Genomic DNA, 14,811 nt, shown 5'->3' on the forward strand with positions numbered 1-14,811 from the left:
GGACGTAAGCGTTTTCAGACGTTTCAATGTGGACGCGCAACTCTGTGAAAACGACTGAAAACGCTAGTGTGGACGCGGAGCGTTTTCAGACAAATCTATCCGGGCTAGTGTGGACGTAGCCACAGTTACAGGCCAAATGGAACACAATTATTGCATTGACTGAGAGTTTAAGTTATAACTTTTTTTCCATCTCAAGGTATAGTACTGTGTATAAGTCTTGAGACACCCCTCATTTCTTTACATTTTGCAGGGAAAATGGGAAATGGGCGAATCAATATACTGAAATTTTGAAATTTTTTGCACATTGCTGTAACTGTGTAGAAAAATTAATCTGTTGGATTTTTTTTTATTTATTTATCTGTGCACCAGGTAAAAATGTTTTAAATTTCAGCAGTATAAGGTAGATATATCTATGACAATGACGACTTTTTCTCAGGACATCAAAGGTGACCTGTGAGATGGACACAACCCCAGCTCAGGGGTGAGTGGCTGGGTTCATCATTATCAGCTGAATCCTTATCAGATGGTCGATGTCTGTCTGTGAAATGCCACAATGCATCAGTAATCAGAACGAGCCTGGCACGACCCAGCAGGTCCCACACAGTAAACACAAGCTGAGCCTTATCACAGCTGTGAGTGTGGGTTACAGCAGAGAGGCCCTTTGTCTTTTTCTTTTTTTTGTTCTCGGCTGAGCTGCAGAGGGCGGGGGGCCCCTCTGAAATGACTGCACCTCGTGAGAAGCAGTTTCCGCAAGCCAAAAGCCACAAAAAAAAAAAAAATGCACGGAGGTGAAGACTGTTGCAGAGATTACATCTTCTCATATCGAAAATGCTGAAAAGGTCGCAGTGATGGATTTTGGAGTTTCTCTCGTTGTGGTTTCTTTACAGATGATCTATAATCTACGCTTCGTATGGCTGCAAGTGAGCCTGCAAGCAAGAGCTTTTATTTGTAGTCGGAGAATTAAGCAATATTTCTCTCGTAACAACATTGTCCTTAGTGACAGCTTACATCTGTGAGCATTAAGTAGTCGATGTACGGTGATTTGCAGCATAATAAAATGGGCTCTATTCAGAGGAAGTTAGCTGCCTATAACAAAATACCACACTTCAATTCATCTGTTCCATCTGTTAGCAGTTTTGCAAAGTAGAGGTCACGGACTTCATCTTGGCATACTTATCCTTTTTAGGTAGCGGTGCAGCTATTTAATGAAAAGTCTGAGGGCTCATTGTGGGGTTTGATCCATTTAACAAGAGTAGCTGCGGATCCTCTGATAACAAAGAAGAGACAACAAATTGAACTTCGGGGAGTATCACATGAAGCAGGAAATCCATCCAAAGTTGCGATATCGTTGACTTTGTTCCACTTAACTCACTCTGTCACATAAATCAGTAACTAACAGCATCAGAGGCCTTTATTTTAAGTCCAGCTCTTTGTTGCAGTGCCACCCTCTGGCCTTTCCTTGTATGTTCTGCATTTGAAACTAAATCTTTGCCATATGGAAGTGATCTTTAATCTTTGAGGCTCTCCCGCTGAGCCAGCAAGCTAAGCTGAGGAGAAGCTGGGCCATCGTGTCATGAGGATGAGGAAAATGTTGCAAATGATATTAGTATATTAGCTGTACGCATTTAAGAGAACTATGTGACCTCGCTAAACCCAACACATGAAATTCATTCGCCGAGAATAATGGATCTCTGTCCAGGCAGGAATGCCGGTTGCCGAAGCGCTCGCAGCTGGAACTTTAAGCTGAATTACGAAACTGTGATTTCATGTTCAGCCTCAATAATTGATGGCCCTCTCAAGCTTGTTTGAAAGTTGCTGCTTGCCTTCTCCCCGTAGTGATTCATATCTATAATCTCTGGGTACAGAGGTTGTAATCCTGACTTGTTAAGGGGTGAAAGGTGACATCAAGCCTCAGGCTAAAAAATGGTGAAGCTGTTTTAAAACAACTGGAAAGAACTCAAACTGGAATCCCCACTATACACCCAGCAGCAATGTATTTTTAACACACTCCCTCTCAAATCTGCACTGCTCCATCTCCCGCTAACATTAATATGCTCTGCGATGGGAGTCAAATCTGATGTGGGTGAGCTTTTGATAAAGGAGGGATGCTTCTGGACCCCCACCGGGGTCCTTCCTGTCTTTCTACGCAGCAGGATGTGTGACTAAGGAGCGGCTCTGTGGTCTCCCTGGGCAGGCCGCCTGCAGGAAGATGGCAGAGAAGAGTTTCTCATATTCTCTTTCAAGAAGTGTGCATTAATAAATGGTGCCAAGCAGTTCTGGATTTTACAGGGTGGCATAGTTCAAGTGCAGGGCGCTGTCCTCGTTTTCTGAAGTGTGAACCGCTGTGGAGTACGGAAATGTCTAGAGTGTCTCCTCCAGGTTTTTGGTTGTACTTCAAATGCCATGTCAGCAAATGTGGCCAGTATAAAAGCTCCCTCTTATCTCCCAACAAGACATCCCCATGCCATGTACAGAACTGCATCACTTGCAATCTTGTTGATCTTTGTGGGACATTTTCAGGCATTTTAGGTGCCATTTCTACACCGGAGGTTTAGCTGTTTGTTTATGCTGCAGTAGAGTTGGGATTCACAGCCTTCTTTCACTTGCAGCCCCTTTTAAATAAAACTGTGAGCCTGTTTACACTTTTAAAATGCATCTTTGGAGCGCTGCACACAGTGTCATCAGCAAGCACTAGATTTGTTTAGCTCGAACTAGCAACGAAAACAAAATGTTTGAAGTATTAATATACATGTACCGGCAGTTCTAACTGCTGACAGTTCTTGAGAGAACTTCTGGACTGATTACTCATGTTGGGCCAATCATATGTAAGATTTGCCCACTCACCAAAATTATGCTAAAACTTCCAGGCTGATCTTTATGAACCTTAGTACAGAACCTTACACTTTGTGGTGCAGCATTAATCCAGATTACTTGTCTTTTTGAAATGCATTGGCCTCGATAGAGGATATTTTCTTCTAGTTTTTCTTTAATAATTTAGAGACTGAAGTTGTCACATTGTGCAATAAATTAAATGAGGTGTGAAACTGAAGTCATGCAAAAGAAAAAATGTTGAATTCCTGCACTACACAGAATGTTCAGAACTCGCAGCAACCCAAAACTACAGGGAACAAAGACTTTATATATTTATATATTTTTATCTTCCTCTCCATTTCTTGTGGTATCCCAACCTGTAATGTCAGGAGGCTATACGTGACAAGATTTGAAACTTGAAACATGTGGTGAAAGGATGGAGAAAGCAAAGATTTTGCTGTTAAACTTTTTTATTTTTAATTTTTTTATTTTACAATTTTAATCACAGGCTTACTTTAGTCAAAGCAATGACAGATTTGTATCATTTTGGCCTGAGTCCCACCAGAGGCCCTGATTGTAGCTTAACCATTCCTGCACGAGAGGAATGTACCGCTCTATCATGCAGAATCATACTCAGCGCTGTACTTCCTTCTCTTTCCCTGCAGGATGACATGAGCGACTCTCTGCGAGACTACACCAACCTCCCCGAAGCGGCACCTCTGCTCACGATCCTGGACATGTCGGCCCGTGCCAAGTACGTTCGCGATGTGGAGGAGATCACGCCGGCCGTGGTGGAGCAGTTTGTCGGCGACTTCCTGGCTGAAAAGCTCAAACCGGAGCCCATCTAAAGAGACTGTCCACGTATAAACTGGACATATTACATGGGACTCACACCATCATCCATCCCTGACCTATTGCTACACCCCTCACAGTTTCCAGGCTCCCACTCTCTCTCCCAGCTACAATCCTGACTGTTAGAGAGATGTCTCACTTTTTACTGGCATTTTAGCATTTTTATTTTAGATGTGTTCCTCTTTCATGGAGTCCCCTCTTTCTCCTGTGGTGCCTTGCATTGACTATAGTCCATACAGTAATATATATGGAGATTCTGTTGTTTCTTTTCTTTTCTTTTTTTTTGCCTCAGAATTTTTTTTTTTTTTATTCTCTCATGGTGGCATTTCTAGAGAAAACGGAGAATTACCCAGTGGACCTACTTATACAGCCAATCTTTTGCTTTCTGTTTTGTCTGCAAGATTCTTGTTACTTTTGTTTTCTGAATGAAGTTAAGGAAGAATAAATAAAATCATCTTTTTTTTTACAGTTGTATTTCACCTGTAGTGCAAATGTGCTAAACTTGAGTTGGATGTAGCTGTACGCCTTCTTGGCCCTATTTAAATAAATAAATATCCCACAGTTTGACAGGTGCACATACAGTAAAGAGCATGTTCTACTTGCTTGTGACAGACCAGTGACTGATGTTTTAACCCCCCTGTCTTCTTGTGTCATGACGTGAGTGAAAATCATCTCTAGTCGGTTCTCATCTCAAAGTCATTATGAGGACTTTCTGTGAAGGTCCCCCTAATGGAAAAAGTCCAGATTTTTTTTTTTTTTTTTTTTTTCTAGAGGCACAAAAATGGCTTTTTTTTCCTTTTTTTTAAAAGTTGAATGTATAAATCCCTTTTATATCCTGTTACCTTAGTCATAGCTTCTCACACCAATTAAAAATTCACTGGCAAGCACAAGAGTTTTGTTCCTGCTAAGTTTTATCAATAAAGTTAGCTCTTGAATATGGAAAAGACGCATAGTGCAGTGACGCTCCAGTTCCTTTCTCAGAAGTTCAAACTGTGTGGGATCAAATGACAAACTTAATGTTGTATTTATTACGGGAGAGTCTGTACCTCGACTCTTTCTGCTGATGCACTAAAATCTCAGGTGGAATAGAAACTTCTGACCTTCAGCTGTACTGGTAAGCAGGGTAAAATTCTGCACTTTTGCATAAACAATGTAGCTGCTAATAAAAAAACAAAAAAAACTTTTCCTTTGTTTAATAAGAGCAGACATTTGGTTAAGGCTCCAACAGAAAACTATTAGAAGGGAGGAAATAGCTGCTTTTCTTTTTTTCTTTTTTTTTTGCTTACCTTCCAGCAAGCAAAGTGCTTCACAGTCACCTAAACCTTAGAGATAAATCTGGATTATCTGTAGATAATGCTGTATTATTTTTGTTTTGGGTTTTTTGCAGTGAAAGAAAACATTCAAATTCACATAAATCAGAAACAGTTTGCAAATTTACTTTTAAAAGTATTATATGGGACACTCTGTTCAGTTCAGTCTTTAATAGGAGCATCATGGAAACTGTCTCTCAGCTTTTCATTGACGTTTCTTTCCAGATGTTTGGAGTAGTTTTAAGAGTTGTTTCCTGCCCTCAAACAGAAGGATGCTAGCTGCCATGGCAGAATTCAAGCTGTCCACATCAGGAACAACGGGAATAAAGAGCCTGTGGCCGTCAGTTTTCTCTGCCAACTGGACTGCTTCTAGGCTCAAACCATTCGTCTCACCACCTATCACAAGAGCAGTTAGGCTTTGAGCCCAACTGTCATAGTACAGCTTCGTGTCCACTCTGGGGAGTGAGAGTCCCTCATCCTCAGAGTCCGAATCAGAATCGTAATCCTCGTACTCCATGTTTTTGCGGTTGGGTCTTGTGCTGACCCAGCCGTAATCTCCAGCTTTGGAGGGCCCAGGAGACACATTAACCTCTACTTCTCTACTTCTGTCGGGGCTGCCACTGCTGTCAGCCACGTGGACAGTCACAGGTTTAGGGAGATGGTTTTCAACATCATCCCAGTCAAGGCTGGGATAGATGGGAAGGCGGAAATGGGCGCCCATTGCTGCACGGAGAACTTTAGGCTCCCAAACATCCACACAACCTGTTTGAAAAAAAATGCAAAGTTCCCAAAATTCAAAGGAAGGTTTCACAGGATTATTAACTTGATCTCTAATAATTACTGTAAACCTACCCTTTGTGAGGAGGACATTATGACAGCCAGCAGCAGCAGCACATCGCAGCATAGTCCCGAGATTCCCAGGATCCCGGATGTTGTCACATATCAGAGACAAAGGCACTGAGTGACCTTTACTTGCAAAGTTTAACCGTGACGGATCTGGGCGAGAAAATATCGCTGCAGAAGAAGAGGTCAGAGTCAGAAATAATTGAGATATTAGTGCTTCATCATGAGCCAAAAAAGAAAATCTGACCCTTACCGATCACTCCCTGTGGGGCTACAACGTCAGACCAGAGCTTGATGTCCTCAAACTTGACTTTCACTAGTGTGGCCCTTCTCAGCTTATCTAAGGGCAGCTCTCTGAGTCGATCCACCATGCTGAAGAACACAGTCTGTGGTTTAGCACCAGCATCCAGGGCGTCACAGATCAAACGCCTGCCTTCAAGAAGGATTTTACCCTGGTGGTCCCGAAACGTCCTGGAACGAGCCACACTCACTAACCTCCTGGAGCAGAGATGTGGAGAAAGAGGAGGAGAAGGAAGGAATGGCTTCAGAAGGATGAGGACAGCTACAAAATCTATGTCTACCTTGGGACAAGATGTTGATGGAGGGCCACATTCAGCTGGGTGTCCTGACATACATACTGCAGTTCTTGACCTTCTCATAAAATTACACAGTTCCTCTCTTGGCACCCTATCATATCATTTCTCTAGATCCACAAAGTTACAGTCTGACTCCTTCTGACCATCTCAATATTTCTCCATCAGTTCTCTCAAAGCCAACATCACATTCGTACTGCTTTTCTACGTACTGCTCACTGACCATCACCTCTCTCGTTAAACAAGCTTCAAAAACTCTTTCCCACATCTCCATAATATTGCTCATCAGCTTTATCTCTCTGTGGTTACTACATCTCGGCACATCAACTTTGTTCTTGCTGTATTCCTAATAATTATGCTTTTGTTTTGTATGCCAGGGCCCATGGCCTCTGGCTGAATCACCTCTGCTGCTGCCCTCACTCGGTGAGACTTACGCCAGTCTTTTATCTCCAGGCGAAGCCCTCTCATAGCGCAGTCCGTCCACTTCATTCTTTGTCACAGTAAAAGCATGTTTCGTAGCTGACTGCGCATCAGTCCTCGTTCTGACAGAGTTTCTCTCTTCGTGATGCTGTGTTGCTGCAGATATGATTCTTCCCCTGGTCTCCCTCTGGATCTTTGGCTCGTCTGACTGAATCTGAGGCGCCTTTATGACTTTTCCCGTCTCGTTTTCAGGAAACAGCACTCTGACAGGTTTCCTCCTCAGTCCGCGTACATACCGTTTTGATTCCACAGTGACACAGCTCCTGGTTGTTAGGAAAGCATGTCGTTCTATCATGGAAATCAGGCAGATCATGCTTCTTGTGTACGCTGCCATTTTGCCTGCTTTCTTCTTCTCTCATCTGTCAGGATGTTTCAGAAATACAAGCTAACTCGCCTAGCGCCACCAGCTTTTAATAGCTGACATTGCGTTTACAAATTTAAAATAAACCAAACACATTTGGTGGCGTTATTAATGTAATTATTTAATAACATAATATGTCACAAATTGCTAAACTCGTCCTAGAGTAGCCGTTTTTTTACATTTATTGATGCTTCAAACTTGACGCTTGATCATAATCTCGCGAGAAAACAATGACACATTGGTCAAACCATTAACCTGAGCAGTTAGGGGGGGATCGTGAATTTTGTACATTGTACTTTAACGTACAGTCGCCGTTCTTTGCTTTAATACTAGAGCAGCCTTAATAATAACGACACGTAGTGTAACACATTATCCAGCTTTTTTTTTCGTTTTATAGTTTTACTTGCAAATACCCGTTATTTGTTCATTGGTGATTACCAGTCGAGCACAGAAAAATCGATACGACCACAGGTAGCACGGCTGTGGCTTTGAGACAAACATGGCTTTGAGACGAGCGCTGCATTTTGTTTTCAAAGTTGGTGACAGGGCCAAAACTGCCACCTTTTACAGAGATGTTCTAGGCATGAAGGTAAGTTTTCTGAGCTCCATTTAAATGTAGGATTGAACTGAAGCCGCCGTAGATTAGCAGCTTTTGCTGATGTCGGATAATTTCAGGGTTGCACAACCTGAGCAAATTTCCAGTTATCATTGTATAAGTGGAAGTGGACATCACTGAATTGTAATTTTCTCACTACTTGTTATTTATTTCAGGTTTTAAGACACGAAGAGTTTGATGAAGGCTGCAAGGCAAATTGTAATGGGTATATAAGACACAACTCCAGTTGAATCTTGAGCTCAGTATATAAGTTAAAGTCCTGTGGGGGGGGGAAGTATTTGCCACCTTCCTGTTACACTTTCATGCTTCAGATCAAGGTCAAACAAATCAGGGCTTAATGAAACTATGTATTGCTCCCTAAACCTAATAAATGCCACCTTTGGCAGCACGAACTGTAATCAAGCGTTTAAGATAACGGTCAAAAGGTCTTTCACGTCACTGTGGAGGAATTCTGACCAATTCTTCTTTTCAGAATTGTTTTAACTCAGCCACAATGGATGGTTGTCCAACATGGAAAAAACGCTTTAAGGTCAGATTTACGTCTGGACTCTCTCCCTCCCTCCCTTTTTTTTTAGCCATTCAGAGGTAGACTTGCTAGGGTGTTTTGGTCTGTTTCTTATTGTTGAATCGTGAACACTGACCTTAAATGAGGCGAGGGAAACGTGCAGTTCTTTAAATGTTGTTCTGGGTTCTTTAGTGACTAGATTAGTTGTTAATTCACTCCTGGAGGAATTTTGGTGGGCTGGCCACTAATGGAAAGGTTCACAACTGTTTAAAGTTTTCTCCATTTGTGGATAATGGCTCTCACCATGATTTACTGGAGTCCCAAATCCATACAAAGGGCCTTGTAATGCTTTCCACACTGATAGTGTTAGTCACTAACTGAACTATCAGTGACTTTTTTTCAAATGTGTTTCAGATCATGGCATGATGTGTTTCTTTTAGATATTTTTCAGCCAGGTTCTGTTAGGTCTGTCTCGTTTTTTAAAAAAAAACATTGCCAGGGATATTTTTTTTAATTCACTGAGGTTATCTTTGACTAATATTAAAATTTGTTTGATGGTCTAATAAATATCACTGTAACAAACATGCAAAACATACAAAATCAGGAAGAGGGCAAATATTTTTTCACAGGACAATGCAGATGTTGATACACTAGTGGTAAACCTGCCTTCACCCCCTACCCATACAGCCCCTATGATGGGAAATGGAGCAAGACAATGGTTGGCTTTGGTCCAGAGGATGACCATTTTGTTGCTGAACTGACCTACAACTATGGTGTGGGAGAATATAAACTTGGCAATGACTTCTTGGTGGGTGAGAGTTTGTTTTCACATTGCATGCAGGAAAAGATTCTCTTGTTATTCAGTGTACAGTGGCAGTAATGGGATATTTGTACGTGTGTTTTCATGGTAGGGGATCACTCTGCAGTCGAGCCAAGCTGTAAGCAATGCTAAACGTCTTGGGTGGCCTCTCACTGAGGTGGGAGAGGCTCTGTATCTGACTCAGGCTCCTGGAGGCTATCATTTCTATCTGGTGGACAAAGAGCAACCTCCTAATGGTGAGTGTCACACAAGTCAAATCTGCCAGCTCCTTCTTCAGCTTCTTCCTCTTTTTCTTGGGTTTCTAGTAGGGCTGTGCGATATGACCAAAATCTCATATCCCGATATTAAGACATCTATCGTCGATATAACGATATAAATTACAAAAATGTAACACTTCCTGTAAATTCTGTGAATCTCGGGCAGCTCGACTTGCATGAAGTGTTTCCAGCTGCGCGTCGTGTACCTGGAGTCGAGTGTTTTAATCGATGCATGAAACGATACATTTTTAGACATAAGTTGTAACGGCCGCCGTTTTCTTTGAGTATTTATTACACAGCGTGCTGCGGGGAAAAGCCTGTTCTAACGTTTGAGTCTAAGGTTTATTTTTTTAGCACCTGACGGCTCTTTTTTGCTTCTCATCCGTTAATACTCTGCATCTTTCACGTGACTCAGTTTATTTTGAAAAGTCTCAACAGGATCTTGAGCTTTATTGTGAAAGGTTTATGTGGAAAATAAACAAGCGGACACGCCGTGGTTTTACTGTCGTTGCTAACGACAACGCATAAAAACAAGCGCTTGTCCATCCGTAGTGTGGTTATATTAAATATAAGAGAAAGAGAGAACTTTAGGAAATTAATATAGCCACTACAGTGACCATCAAAATGATGAAAAAAATATTGCGGTAAACAGTTTATTTTGCGACACCACGAAACAAACGATAGCGTAAAATGAGACGTTTTTATATCGTCATTCGATATATATCGTTATATCGAACAGCCCTAGTTTCTAGCAGGCTGGATGCAACAAAGGCATAATGTTTTTTTTGGGGGGGGGGGGGGGGGGGGGGTTGCTTCATAAACCTCCATCAAGGATCAAATCCTTACATGCAGTCTGGTATGCACAAACTTAAATGAATACTTTGTAACTTCATATTGATCAGAGTTCAATATTGACTTTAGAGAAAAGGCTGTAATGTCCATTCTTGACAGTTCTGATCGCACAGGGTTTCTCTCCATGACATAGTTGGAGCGATCTATCAAAACCTGCTTAATAGTTTCCATCTCCTCACATGTGCCACACATGTTCCACATATGGATGCTTCCTCACTAGTGACAGCTGTTAAACCTGTCTCTGATCCTGTATGGAAAAAAAGGCATATGATCACTGAGCTGGAATCAGAATCAACAGAATTAATCCCGGAATTATGTGGAAAAAGTGTAAGCAGGTGCTGGGTAAGAATTTTAAGGAGACCCAGATGTCTAAAGCAGACCTTCCCAAAGTGTGGGGCCCACAGGGGGGGCGCAGCATGAAAAGGGAAAAAAAACAAACAAAAAAACAACAACGCTTGGACACTGCTAGCACGGGGCACCTACACAAACGCAAAGCAGGAGATGAAGCATCGCTGAATATGTTTCCAAACCAACTTCATTCTAAGCCAAAGACTAGAAAATCTGGTGAAGCATATCTTCCCTTTGGTTTCACCTGCACAAGTGCCAAGGTAGGTCTCCCTGCAGAATTGGTTTTCCCTTCGTCGGGAGCAGCGCTCGGCTCTCCAAATCACGGACAAACAGTATCCTACATTCTTGATTTTTAGTTCACAAACACTTGTTGTAACGACTAACTACTCCTGACATTTTGGAGATGTTAGCTCTTTATACAGTAAGTTACAGTGGGATACAAATAATATCAGGCTGATCCTGCCACGATTTGTTCCCCGGTTCAAATCACGGACAAACAGTATCCCACAGTTTATGTTTTTGAACCCATTTTGCAGAGGGATTTTTTTGAAAAATGTATTGATAGCAATGTTGAACATTATTACACAGGAAAAAAAACAACTACATGTAAAATAATTACACCGTGACGCCTCTGCCTTTCTAAATGGAGGGACAGTAACTGCGTGTGTTTATGTAAGCGTGTAAAACCTGCAGATAGTCAGATTAACGGTATTTTGTCTCTTATCTGCCATTCTGCAATTCATCTCATGTAAACAATAACATGGCGCACAGCGTGACCTGAAAAAAGGCACATACCTTTGACGTTGCGTGACGAACTCTGTATTCCTCGTCCACACGTAAACGCAAAAAAGGAGTTTTAAAAAATCTCCGTTCTCGGTGATTCGAAACGCCGTTTACGTGTGGACGAAACAGCTGCGTTTTCAAAAATACCTGTGTAGGTGCGGACGTAGCGTAAAAGACTTGGTAGTTTATTTTCTTACTACCTGTAATTTATTGCAGATTACATGTATTTGCTTAATTGTTTACTAAATGTTTGAGGTGTGAAATAAACCGCAATGGAGCAAAATATGGGTGTGTGTGGTTGGAGGATGTGTTTGTGCGTGTGCGCGTGCACGCGCGCGCGGGGGGAGGGGGGCGCGAACATTTTTCTTGTAAAACAAGGGGGGCCCAGCAAAAAAAGTTTGGGAACCACTGGTCTAAAGTATAGCAACTCAATTCTGAATCTTATTTCTTTTAAGGGTTTATTTGTGCACATCCAGAGTCACTTTCCAGCAGTCATAAAGCGTGATTACCAAAACACCAGATGCCAGTTTATATGATGTGAATCATTTTATAAGATAAAATACCAAATTACAAATAAAAGCGTTGCTAATTTTCACATATCAATGCACTTATTTAAAAGACATTATTTAGACATAATTTAAAATTCCATATTTATGCTGTATAACCATATCTTCCCTTAGAACCGACAAAAAAAGAATATTCCCATTGAACTTGTGATTTCCTGCCTCTTTGGTGCTAAACGAAGCCACCCAAAGAATTTAAATATCAATGGAAAGCCCAGGATGTCCTCTGTTCATACATGAGGACTTATTAGGGTAGGTCAAATAAGTCAAAAGATATAGACCAAAAACAAATGCCCATTGCGGAGGACATAAATGAATAGGCTGGTTCTCAGGAGTGTATATATATTTATTTTTTCATATGCAGCCAATGACACACAAGTGTAGTGTGTTCACACAGTGGTTTGATCCTCTGCATGTATCCTTAGCGCAAGATACTGAACCCTGAGTTGCCCCGGTGTGTATGTGTGTGTCTGTGTGTGAGGTTAAAAGAGACAATTTTATGAATATGTGTGTTTATGGCTGAATGCAGCTTGCAGTAAAAAAAAAAGTGCTCTAAGTGCTCAAATAGAGTAGAAAAGGACTACAGAAGTACCCATCTGTTAACCTGTTAACCACTTACTTTCTGTAATCTGTTCCCAGACCCTGTGCAGAAGGTTTGTCTCGGGGTATCAGACCTCCAAAGATCGACCCACTACTGGTCCACACTCTTGGGGATGAAAGTGATGGACAAAAATGAGGAAAAGAAGACTGTGCTCATGGGATTTGCAGACAGTCAAGTGAGTCAAAGAAATTAAACGTTAAACCCTAAGATAAGTTTAAAATAGTTCTATTGTTGAAGTTTCAATTGTATGTTTTGTGGTTTATGTTGATGCCTGAGTAATATGTGTCAATTTTTTTGTAGTGTAAACTGGAGCTTCGGGACATTGGAGGGATGGTTGACCATGGAACAGCTTTTGGGAGAATAGCGTTTTCATGCCCGCGGGAGCAAGTAAATTATTATTTTCTAAACAGCTAATGTCAACTTGCAGATAAATTATTTCCAACAACATTATAATGAGATATTATTACGCTCCTCAGCTGCCGGATATTGAAGCCTTGATGAAAAAGGAAAATCAGAAAATTCTCACCCCATTGGTCAGCTTGGACACTCCTGGAAAAGCTACAGTAGAAGTGGTTATTTTGGCTGACCCTGTAAGCGCGTTCCCAAAATAATGCTGAAATGATGTCAAATTTATTAAGTTAACAATATTAAACGTAAAATGTTTGCTTTAGGATGGCCATGAGATTTGTTTTGTGGGAGATGAGGCCTTTAGGCAGCTTTCCATGTTGGATCCCAAAGGGAATGAATTCCTTGATAAGGTTGGTGTTACTATAACACATAGCCCTCAAATGCTTATCCAGCATGTGTCAGATATTCACTGTTCTCATGCTTGTCATCCTTTTAACACTTTTCAGGCTATGGCTGAAGATAAAAGTGATGAATGGTTTGCCGAACACAACAAACAGAAGACTGCTGCATGAGATGGAGGAGCCGACCTGTCAGTTTTCATCAGTTAATGAGGATGAGATGCCGCACAACGCACCTGTAGCATAGATCTGCCTTAGGCTGACAGTGTAAGATTCATTTTGTTTTATGTAAAAACAATTGTGCCCTGAGATGATGTAATGGACCACTTGTTATGTTTTTTCCCAATAAATATTCTTCCTAAAAGCAAGGCTGAGTGATGGGCAAAAAACATCAAGTCAGTTTTATCTATAAAAGACATTTCAATGTGATCTGAAGTGTTTTACAGGCAAATTGTCTCAAGAATCCAATTCTAAACATGGATCTCAAACAAACAGTCAATGTAATAAAAATATTGATTGAAAAAAATCAGAAAGAATAAAAGCAAAGAAATTCTAACAAATGTAAACAGTCAAGTAACAGAACTACAGAAAACATTTACAGTGACTTTAACCAAACCATGAGAGACCTCATTGTTGAACAGGTTATTGTGTGTGGCGGCAAACTATTCCAGAACGTAGACCTGGTCGCCTATTTTAGGCGAAAAGGGGACACAGAGAAGTTAGTGCCAACTTAATCTCATAATAAAGTATCACCAGGACTTCATAGCTTAAGTTTGGTCTTGCACCTCTACTGAGTCTCCACCAACCTTCTGTGCATATTCCTCTTATAGCTGTAGTAAAACAACATGTTTGCACGGTTCCTAACTTATTTTGTGGTAATTATAAAACAGATTACTCAATGGGCCCACCATGTACAGGCTCTATGGGCTTTTGGTCTTATCCTACAAATATGACATATCCAATAAAGAGCCACAAAACAACAGAAATGAGGCACGACAGATATGTACAAGGACTGCAAAGACAAAATCGATACACAGAGATGCAAAAATGACCAAATGACATCTGCATGGTCTGTGGTTCTCTCTTTCAGTTCTGTTGTTTGTGCACATGAACCTGTTGTTTTATACTCTATCCATGTCTACCTTTATTTAGAAAACATGTGCCATATAGCATAATAGAAAATAAAGGTTTTATATGTATAATTAAGGAGAATTTGCCTGATTTTGTATGTTCTTCCTCATTAGTTGAAGCATTTTGCATATATGCAAACAATTAAACGACCAAAAGGCTGGCAGGTGCAGGGATGTTACCTGAGAATTTTTTCCCGAGGGGGGTGGCAGAGGACTCTAAAACTTGTGTGCACAATGGGAATAAATTGTTTATTTGGTTTTTCTGAAACTGATGTCTGACTGGAATAAAGGTTGTGCATTTTTTTTTCTTGCTTGTTTATGAATTAGTTTAAAGTTGATG

General features: G+C 41.0%; 3 protein-coding genes across 4 annotated transcripts in view; 2 read left to right on the top strand and 1 right to left on the bottom strand.

The window, feature by feature from the left end:
* Window positions 1-3,779, top strand: part of nxn (nucleoredoxin) — a 66,439-nt gene extending 62,660 nt beyond the window's left edge. Inside the window, exon 8 of the mRNA XM_063493536.1 lies at window positions 3,477-3,779. Coding sequence (XP_063349606.1) covers window positions 3,477-3,659 — 183 coding nt within the window. The 3' untranslated portion in view covers window positions 3,660-3,779. The remainder of the gene's footprint in view (window positions 1-3,476) is intronic.
* A 1,064-nt stretch (window positions 3,780-4,843) lies between these two features.
* mrm3a (mitochondrial rRNA methyltransferase 3a) lies at window positions 4,844-7,343 on the bottom strand. Of its 2 annotated transcripts, none has more exons than XM_063493533.1 (4): window positions 6,844-7,343; window positions 6,070-6,314; window positions 5,826-5,987; window positions 4,844-5,735 (listed from the first exon to the last, which is right to left on the bottom strand). In XM_063493533.1, the coding sequence occupies exons 1-4, from the start codon at window positions 7,221-7,223 to the stop codon at window positions 5,179-5,181; spliced, it is 1,344 nt and encodes a 447-aa protein (XP_063349603.1). In that variant the 5' UTR covers window positions 7,224-7,343; the 3' UTR covers window positions 4,844-5,178. The 2 variants fall into 2 exon arrangements, with proteins under 2 accessions (XP_063349603.1, XP_063349605.1); XM_063493535.1 differs by having other exon boundaries at window positions 6,812-6,905.
* A 266-nt stretch (window positions 7,344-7,609) lies between these two features.
* Window positions 7,610-14,761, top strand: glod4 (glyoxalase domain containing 4). Its single transcript, XM_063493954.1, has 9 exons — window positions 7,610-7,839; window positions 8,022-8,071; window positions 9,059-9,179; window positions 9,283-9,427; window positions 12,634-12,770; window positions 12,896-12,982; window positions 13,072-13,185; window positions 13,267-13,353; window positions 13,450-14,761. Exons 1-9 carry the CDS (start codon window positions 7,750-7,752, stop codon window positions 13,513-13,515), a joined length of 897 nt encoding a protein of 298 aa, XP_063350024.1. The 5' UTR covers window positions 7,610-7,749; the 3' UTR covers window positions 13,516-14,761.
* Window positions 14,762-14,811: the final 50 nt, after the last annotated feature.

This window comes from Pelmatolapia mariae, linkage group LG14 (assembly GCF_036321145.2).
Source record: "Pelmatolapia mariae isolate MD_Pm_ZW linkage group LG14, Pm_UMD_F_2, whole genome shotgun sequence".
Lineage (NCBI taxonomy): Eukaryota > Metazoa > Chordata > Actinopteri > Cichliformes > Cichlidae > Pelmatolapia > Pelmatolapia mariae.